The sequence below is a fragment of the Nomascus leucogenys genome, chromosome 3, assembly GCF_006542625.1.
Source record: "Nomascus leucogenys isolate Asia chromosome 3, Asia_NLE_v1, whole genome shotgun sequence".
NCBI lineage: Eukaryota > Metazoa > Chordata > Mammalia > Primates > Hylobatidae > Nomascus > Nomascus leucogenys.
Window position 1 is genome coordinate 38,799,897 of NC_044383.1, and position 10,001 is coordinate 38,809,897.

The window sequence follows — 10,001 nt, forward strand, 5'->3', positions numbered from 1 at the left end:
ACACAGAAAATTACAAGTATTAGCAACTATGTGGAAAAATAGAAATCCTTCTGCATTGCTGGAAGGAATATAAAATGCCACATTCACTGTAGAAAAGTTTGGCTCTTATACAAGAAGATAAATATAAAATTACCATTTGACCCAGCAATTCAACTCCTGAGAATATATCCAAGAATGATGAAAACATGCCCAAAAAGAAACATACACAAATAGTTAAAGAAAGATTATCTATAAGAGCCGAAAGTTGGAAACAATGCAAATGTCCATAAACAGATGAATAACAATTTGTGATAAATGTGCTTAGAAAATAAAATATACTTTATCCACAAAAAAGAATGAAGTACTGACATATGCTACAACTTAGACGAGCCTCCAAAACATTGTAAGTGTAAGGAACCAGAAATAAAAGGTCTCATATGCTATGAGTTCTTTCTATATCCATAACAGGCAAACCCATAGAGGCAGAAAAAAGATTAGAGGTTATTACATGATGGAGCAGGGGAATGGAGTGATTATTTAGTGAATATAATAGGTTTTTGGGGCGTGATAAAAACATTTTGAAACCAGAGAAAGCTGGTGGTTGCAAAACATTGTGAATACATTAAATACCACTTAGGTGTATGCTTTAAACTGGTTAATTGTATGTTGTGTGAATTTTACTTCAATTTTTAAAATGGCATAACTCCCTGTTCTACAGATTTAATGCAATCCTGCCAAAATCCCCACGGGCTCCTTTGAAGAAATTGACAAGTTGATCCTAAATTTCATATGAAGATTCAAGGGACCCAGAATAGTGAAAACAATATTGAAAAAGAACAACAAAAGGCTCACATTCCTTGATTTAATAAGTTGATATTAATACAAAGGTACAGTAATTAAGACTTCAAGATGGTGTACTATAGGCGTTAGGACAAACATATAGATCAATGGAGTAGAATTGGGAGCCCCCAAAAATACCCTTCACACATTTATAGTCAATTGGATTTTGACAAGGTTGTCAAGACAATTCAATAGGAGGAAAAAATAGCCTTTTCAAAAATGGTGCAATGACAACAGAGGTGATGTTTACACGGTATCTGATAGATACCAAATTCCAATTCTTATCTGTACAAATCATTTTAGCTTACACTCAATGAAGCCTTCCCTCTTCCTTCCACCTACTCTTTCCCATCACACACCTCTACACCTCCATGTGAAGCATTCCAACCCGTCTGAAACCCCTCCTCTGACTCTCATTGCAAATATTTTAAGGCCTATTTCAATCTGCAGGAATGCAGGCAACCCACTTAGGTTAAGCCATTCTTTCCCATTCTCAAATAAACTGTGTGCAATAATGATGTCCATTTTCATCCTATGACATAATATTTTATATTTTCTAACTTGTTGATAATTGCTTCCATTTCACCTAAAACCTGCATTTTGTTTCCCCTTGGGTAGATTTTTGTTGTTGTTATTATTATTATACTTTAAGTTCTGGGATACGTGTAAAGACAGTGCAGGATTGTTAAATAGGTATACACGTGCCATGGTGGTCTCCTGCAAGTACGAACCTGTCATCTACCTTAGGTATTTCTCCTAATGCTATCCCTCCCCTGGCCCTCCACCCCTTGACAGGCCCCAGTGTGTGATATTCCCCACCCTGTGTCTACGTGTTCTCATTGTTCAACTGCCACTTATGAGTGAGAACATAAGGTGTTTGGTTTTCTGTTCCTGTATTCATTTACTGAGAATGATGGCTTCCAGCTTCATCTATGTCCCTGCAGAGGACATGAACTCATTTTTTTTATGCCTCCATAGTATTCCATGGTGTATATGTGCCACATTTTCTTAATCCAGTCTGTCATTGATGTACATTTGGGTTGATTCCAAGTCTTGGCTATTGTGAATAGTGGCACAATAAACAAATGTGTGCATGTGTCTTTATAATAGAATAATTTATAAAGCTTTGGGTATATACCCAGTAATTGGATTGCTGGGTCAAATGGTATTTCTAGTTCTAGATCCTTGAGGAATCACCACACTGCCTTCCACAATGATTGAACTAATTTACACTCCCACAAACAGAGTAAAAACATTTCTATTTCTCCACGTCCTCTTCAGCATCTGTTGTATCCTGACTTTTTAATGATCTCCATTCTAACTGGCATGAGATGGTATCTCATTGTTGTTTTTATTTGCATTTCTCTAATGACTTCTTTTGAAAAGTGTCTGTTCATATCCTTCACTCACTTTTTGATAGAGATGTTTTTTATTTTCTTTTAAATTTGTTTAAGTTCCTCCTGCGCTGATCTCACTGGAAGCTGCAGAACAGAGCTTTTCCTATTCTGTCATCTTTATTGTTCATGTAGATTATATTTATCTAAACAATTTCATCTATGTATTCTAATTATTTAACAATTTAATTTTATATTTTCTATGATGCTTATTGGATATTCATGCATACAATAAAAACTTAAAAATGCTTCTCAAGCATTACTCCTTGACCTGTTAAACATCCGTAGTAAACACAAAACTAGTCAATGAATCATAAATACGAAGCAGTCACATAACTAAGCTTTTGTTAACATTTTACCTTCTCCATTTTGATCAGGAAGCAATCAATAAAGTCCCGAGGGTTGTTTATGTCTATCGATTCTTGGTGTTCTTTTACTTTCTCCAAAATATAACTTTCCATAAAAGCAATGTTTTTAAGTAATTTGTTGTGGGTTCCCGGGAAATAATCAATGATAGGGGGAAAATTATTGCATATCTAAGAGAAAACAATAATTTATTAAATTAAAAGCATTTAATAAAGGCATACATAACATATACCAAGCTCTGGTTGTAATTTAAAGCTATAAATAGAAAAAAATATATTGTATATCTTGATGGGGAAATTTTTATTGTACATATGTAGTAATTCTCTGATTATAAAAGATTTGAGAAAGAAAATTCTGACCACAGAATCAAAGATGATAATCATTTCCTAGACTCATACCTCCTTTTTATAGTATAAAAGCATCTTTATATTAATTCTCTTACTTTTTACAACAATTCTTCTCTACAATCTTGAAATATAAGATTGTATGAATTACTACATTAATATTTTGGAGATGACAGCATAGGTTAAAAGAGTTTGCACAACCTGATTGATAGTACAAAGCTAGTCCCTGCTATATTGATTTCTATCAAGTAGACTCTGAAATTGAATTAGCATTTTAGAAGTGGGAGGGGCTCAAAGATACTTCAAATTCCAACTGTGCACCAGAGCAGTTAAATGACTTCTGTAAAATCATACAATTATTATTTAGGCAGAGTATAAAACATGCCAATTCAGCACAGGGTAAAAGTGTGAAGTCTGTTTATGGTTCATACACCAAAAAAACAATAATTTTTTTATTCTTAACCCAGCTATCTCAACAGCTAGAATCCCAACTGAGACATCAAACACCTCTGCCCTATTCAGTGTTTCTGGGCAGCTTCTATGGTTCCAAAGATTCTCTCTCCTTGAAGGAGATAATGTCTTTTAGATTAGGATATTTCTGTCACATAATATGACAAAGTGTGAATTGAAGGACAAGCCTTGTGAGTAATGGAAGACTCCAAAGTGCCTGGATGTCCATGGAGTGATATGAGCAAGCTTTGGGGCTGTTACCAAAGTACTTTATAGAAAGAGGGCTTTGGAGTTTAGTGGAAAAAACACTGATCAGGGAGCTAATGGACTTAGAAGCCCAATCTATTTTGGGGTATTCATTTCCTGTGCATAAAATAAGGAGCTTTGCCATCTTTCCCAGATATTCACCCCATGGCTTTCTAGACAAGACTGTAGTATTCAAAAATGTACTTCAGGGCTTGATCCATATACAATTTTGGATTTCTCAGAAAAAAAAGACCATAAGTGGTCTCTCAGGAAGCAAAAATCTTGGCCTTACCTGGATCCAGGGGGTGCTCACAATCCTGACATTTTCATTCAATTTTTCCATCAAGTTAAGAAATTGCTGATCTTTATAATCAAAACGTTTCTGGAAAATAATGGAGCAGATCACATTGCAGGGAGCACAGCCCAGGATGAAAGTGGGGTCACAGGGTGAGGCTACATGATTGGAAACAATTTTAAAATATGAGTAAACATTAGATATAAAACACTTTGTATTTGTTAACAGATAATAATAGTTTAGAAATTTTAAGCAATATCTTACCTACAAATTCCCTTAACAGCAAAAAAGAGTTTGGCATGCATAAAATCAACACATCACTTTTACATTAATCCCGAATTAACCATTACAGCCTAGCTGGTTAAATAATGGTTGCTCAAATGCTAAATTTACATTCCTGGCCTATTTGTCTTTTACTTTGGAAAGAAAAAAAAGAGACTTTTTTGGAAACCGAATAATTCAAGTTTCAGAGGGAATCACATCAGTCTGCAAAGTCTGTAGACAACAAAGCACTGAGATAGAAAGGGCGAGAATAGTTGGGGATTTCAAACCTTTTATATTATAACGAATAGCTGAAAGAATCATGTATTGAACCAGTAGAGAGGAACTAGAGAGACTATGGGTGAATTCATGTATTTGAGAAAATAAATGCAAGAAGCAGAATGTGTTTTATGAGAAGGAAAACAAACATAAATGAATAGTATGCCTAAACATAGATTAGTTTGTCAAAAAAAAATTAAACAAAAACTTGTTATTTGAAATGTAAATCCCAGATAAGGCAAACAAGGAAAAGTAAATTAGGTAGGGCACAGTGGCTCACGCCTGTAATCCCAGCACTTTGGGAGGCCAAGGCAGGTGGATCACCTGACATCAGGAGTTCAAGACCATTCTGGCCAACATGGTGAAACCCCATCTCTGCTAAGGATGCAAAAATTAGTCAAGTGTGGTGGTGGGTGCCTGTAATCCCAGCTACTTGGGAGGCTGAGGCAGGAGAATCACTTGAATCCAGGAGGCAGAGGTTGCAGTGAGCTGATATCATACCAGTGCACTTCAACCTGGCAAAAGAGTGAGACTCCAACTCAAAAAAAAAAAAAGAAAAAAGAAAAAAAAGTAAATTAATAAATGGAGTTTTTGTTTCTTCTTTAGTTTTTTAAAAATGAATTTTCTTCTCTAGGAATTAATTGCCTATCGTCTCTAATCATCCTTCAAATTTAACTTATTTGAAATTTGACATTGATTAGACCAAGTCTATCATTTAATAGCTAAATAAATTAAATTATACGAAAGGTTTTCTTGTTTGGTGGAGGATCTCTGAAATAAAGTTGTTGTAATCAAGTGATTGTTAAACTTTATATATTTTTAATTTTTTAATTTTACTTTAAGTTCTGGGATACATGTGCAGAATTGTGCAGATTTGTTACATAGGTATACATGTACCATGGTGGTTTGCTGCATCTATGAACCTGTCATCTAGGTTTTAAGCTCCACATGCATTAGGTATTTGTCCTAATGCTCTCCCTCCCCTTGCCCCCCAACCCCTCAACAGGCCCTGGTGTGTGATGTTACCCTTCCTGTGTCCATGTGTTCTCATTGTTCAACTCCCACTTATAAGTGGGAACATGCGGTGTTTGGTGTTCTATTCCTGTGTTAGTTTGCTGAGGATGATGGTTTCCAGCTTCACCCACGTCCCTGCAAACGACATGAACTCATTCTTTTTATGGCTGCATAGTAGTCCGCAGTGTATATGTGCCACATTTTCTTTATCCAGTGTGTCATTGATGGGCATTTGGGTCGGTTCCAAGTCTTTGCTATTGTAAATAGTGCTGCAATAAACATACATGTGTATGTATCTTTATAGTACAATGGTTTATAATCCTTTGGGTATATACCCAGTAGTGGGATTGCTAGATCAAACGGAATTTCTGGTTCTAGTATTGAGGAATCGCCACACTGTCTTCCACAGTGGTTGAAATAATTTACACTTCCACCAACAGTGTAAAAGCGTTCCTATTTCTCCACATTCTCACCAGCATCTCTTGTTTCCTAACTTATTAATGATCGCCATTCTAACTGGCATGAGATTGTACCTCATTGTGGTTTTGATTTGCATTCTGTAATGACCAGTGATGATGACCTTTTTTTCATATGTTTGTTGGCCAAATAAATGTCTTCTTTTGAGAAGTGTCTGTTGATATCCTTCACCTACTTTTTGATGGAGTTGTTTGTAGGAGATCCATCAGAGTGGTGGGAGAAAGTATAGAGAAAGGAGCAGGCCTTCTGAAAGGTCGGAAGGCTCTGCAGAGCTTCAGGTGAGAATAGCTGAAGGCAGCTGTTCTCTGACCCTGAAGCAGAGGGTGAGAAGTATGCACAAGGGAGGGAAAGGGAAGTCATCTTGAACAGGCTTGTTTACTTATGTTGACCAGGAACTGACCTTTGATCATCCATTCTTTTTTTTTTTGAGACGGAGTCTCACTCTGTCACCCAGGCTGGAGTGCAGTGGTGCAATCTCAGCTCACTGCAAGCTCCGCCTCCCAGGTTCATGCCATTCTCCTGCCTCAGCTTCTCCGAGTAGCTGGGACTACAGGTGCCTGCCACCATGCCCGGCTAATTTTTTTGTATTTTTAGTAGAGACGGGGTTTCACAGAGGTCTCGAACTCCTGACCTCGTGATCCACCCACCTCGGCCTCCCAAAGTGCTGGGATTACAAGCGTGAGCCACCGTGCCCGGCCTGATCATCTGTTCTTGATGTTCCCTGAAAGGGGAACGATAAATATTAATTACCTACAGATTGTGTGGGCTCCAGGTTTTCAGCATTGTGCCTGCACTGAATAAAAGCATGCAGCTCCAGCTTCTTGAGGCTACACTCTGGCCACTTGAGCCAGACAGTCCCCTAGCTGCTCTTACACCGCATACCTGTATATGAGTACTCATTTCATCCATTGGCCAGGGTCTGCAGGACAGACCCAGAAGTTTTGTTGCTGTTGTTGTTTTTCTTGTAAATTTGTTTAAGTTCCTTGTGGATTCTGGATATTAGACCTTAGTCAGATGGATAGATTGCAAAAATTTTCTTCCATTCTGTAGGTTGCCTGTTCACTCTTATGATAGTTTCCTTTGTGTGCAGAGGCTCTTTAGTTTACCACTTGTCAATTCTGGCTTTTGTTGCCATTGCTTTTGGTGTTTTAGTCATGAAGTCTTTGCCCATGCTTATGTCCTGAATGGTATTACCTAGGTTTTTCTCTAGGGTTTTTATGGTTTTAGGTTTTATGTTTAAGTCTTCAATCCATCTTGAGTTAATTTTTTATAAGATGTAAGGAAGGGATCCAGTTTCTGTTTTCTGCATATGGCTAGGCAGTTTGTCCAACACCATTTATTAAATAGGGAATCTTTTTCCCATTGCTTTTTTTGTCAGGTTTGTTGAAGATCAGATGGTTGTAGACGTGTGGCATTATTTCTGAGGCCTCTGTTCTCTTCCATTGGTATATATATCTGTTTTGGTATCAGTACCATGTTGTTTTGGCTACTGTAGCCTTGTAGTATAGTTTGAAGTCAGGTAGCATGATGCCTCCAGCTTTGTTCTTTTTGCTTAGGATTGTCTTGGCTTTACAAGCTCTTTTTTGGTTCCATATGAAATTTAAAGTAGTTTTTTCTAGTTCTGTGAAGAAAGTCAATGGCAGCTTGATGGGAATAGCATTGAGCCTATAAATTAATTTTGGCAGTATGGCCATTTTTGCAATATTGATTCTTACTATTCATGAGCATGGAATGTTTTTCCATTTGTTTGTGTAATCTCTTAATTCCCTGAGCAGTGGTTTGTAGCTTTCCTTGAAGAGGTCTTTCACATCCCTTTTAAGTTGTATTTCTAGGCATTTTATTCTCTTTGTAGCAATTGTGAATGGGAGTTCACTCATGATTTGGCTCTCTGCTTGTCTATTATTGGTGTATAGGAATGCTTGTAATTTTCGCACATTGAATTTGTATCCTGAGACTTTGCTGAAGTTGCTTATCAGCATAAACAGTTTTGGGGATAAGACAATGGGGTTTTCTAAATATACAATCATGTCATCTGTAAACAGAGACAATTTGACTTCCTCTCATCCTATTTCAACACCGTTTATTTCTTTCTCTTGCCTGATAGCCCTGGTGAGAACTTCCAATACCATGTTGAACAGGAGTGGTGAGAGAGGGCATCTTTGTCTTGCTCTGGTTTTCAAAGGGAATGCTTCCAGATTTTGCCCATTCGATATGATATTGGCTATGGGTTTGTCATAAATAGCTCTTATTATTTTGAAATATTAAACTTTATATTTAAAGAGCTTCCAAATTCACACCTATAGGCCCTAAATAGTGACTTTAGTCAAAAGTACTTTGAATGAATAGCAAGGCATTGAACAGCTGGAAGTCTGTTGAGTGTGTGTGTATCATTCACAGATAAATCTGATTTTCAGTCTTTCACTTCATTTGGAAAACAGAATTTTAAAATGAGGTAATTTGGTATCCAAGCCGATAAACAGATTCATTGTAAAACTTCATAGGTGAGTAGAGTTGGCAGTGGAAAATAATAATAAATTTCTAAGCCAAAATTTCATAAATATGGTTGGAAAGAGATAAGCAAAATGAAACAGAGCCAAATTATACTTAAGGAATAAAAATTACAGTTATTGCTAATAATTAAAATCTAGTTAAATAAATTATTTTATAAATTGACATTTGTCTATTTCACAGAATTATGTTATAGTATATGTTTACTCAAAATAAATCAATAGAGTAACAAGAAATAATCAACACTATTTTTTAAATAATGCTGTATTTACAGAGAAATAAAAATTGATGAGAACTGCACTAAGATATGCCTAAGCAATAAAAACTGTAGAATGTCATTACTGGCCAGAACGGCAAGCATCGGCCTAAAAGAAACCCTAGACAAGTCAGTGAGGCTGACCATACAAACACAGTCCAATTAAATAAAAGCACATGCCATTTGGTTCATGCTCCCTAGGGGTGTGATAGGGCCATTCCCACCATGTCCACTTGTCAAGTATTCTCTGGTGACATGTTCTGGAATAGGTAATGGAAAAAACACTGCTCTTTAACTCTTCCAAAATATGAACTCAAAATCTATATTCATGATTTCTTATTTGAAAACAAAAAAGCAAAGTTCAGGAGAATGTAGGATTAAATGAACCTTTTATACCAACATTGTATGCACAGTCATGCCTGTACACACACAGCACAAATATGTGCAAATTCCCTTGGCTCTCAGCTTCAAACCCTGCTTCACATGAGCTAACAACCAGGACTCCAAATAGAAGATCTGGCCACCCCTGAAATGTTTCCGAGAATGTCAGTAGAGAAGATAGTAGAACAGTAAGGTCAGTGATATGGAGTAGGGTCACCCACCCTTGGTTTTTCTCAACTCCTCCACAAGGCAGCGGGCTTCCTCTTGAACACGGTCTTCAATGCTCCTCTTCCCCATCCCAAAATTCCGCAGCGTCATGAGGGAGAAACGCCGGATCTCCTTCCATCTCTTTCCATTGCTGAAAACGATTCCTAACAGGAAGAGAAACAGAAACTAGGAGGGAGATCCCAGGCAAGAAAGAGGAAGCTGACACTGGGGAGCCTGTGGATAGGCCAAGCTCTGCCCAAGAAGTTCTGCTAGTCTGTTTTCCATCCTCCCCATCCCCAAGACCGATGCTGAAACAGGCACATGTACACCTACCAAATCCTCTGTTAGTTCTTTCAGCCAGTGGGAAATGGCCTCTTCCAGAAAATTCCTCTCCAAGATCAATCAGGGCTTCCTTCACCGCTTCATATCCATGCAGCACCACCATGCGTTCCAGGCCAAAATACAGAGTGAACACAGGGCCATAGACTTTTGAGAGCTAGAAAAGGAGATACAGTTAACAGCAAATGAAGTCATTGTTTCATCCATTTACTAAGCCTGACTTAGATTCATATTTTCATTGTATTTGTATGCTTTTATTCAGTCACACAGGCTCAAATATTTCTGAATTGTATATATAAACATGATGATGATTATTATACTTGCCACTCAGATGGCCTATGATGTGCAAGGCAATGGTCAGACAA

At 37.3% G+C, this 10,001-nt stretch overlaps 1 protein-coding gene across 4 annotated transcripts in view; it reads right to left on the reverse strand.

Annotated features, from left to right (window-relative positions):
* The window catches only part of LOC100601437 (cytochrome P450 2C19), a 152,614-nt gene that overhangs the window by 32,119 nt on the left and 110,494 nt on the right, over nucleotides 1-10,001 (reverse strand). For 3 of the 4 annotated variants that reach the window (XM_003255245.4, XM_030809237.1, XM_030809238.1), the window contains exons 2-5: nucleotides 9,631-9,793; nucleotides 9,312-9,461; nucleotides 3,912-4,072; nucleotides 2,573-2,749 (exon numbers count right to left, since the gene is read on the reverse strand). In XM_003255245.4, the coding sequence (XP_003255293.2) occupies nucleotides 2,573-2,749; nucleotides 3,912-4,072; nucleotides 9,312-9,461; nucleotides 9,631-9,793 (651 nt within the window). The remainder of the gene's footprint in view (nucleotides 1-2,572; nucleotides 2,750-3,911; nucleotides 4,073-9,311; nucleotides 9,462-9,630; nucleotides 9,794-10,001) is intronic. The other variant, XM_004087571.3, reaches the window with a different exon arrangement.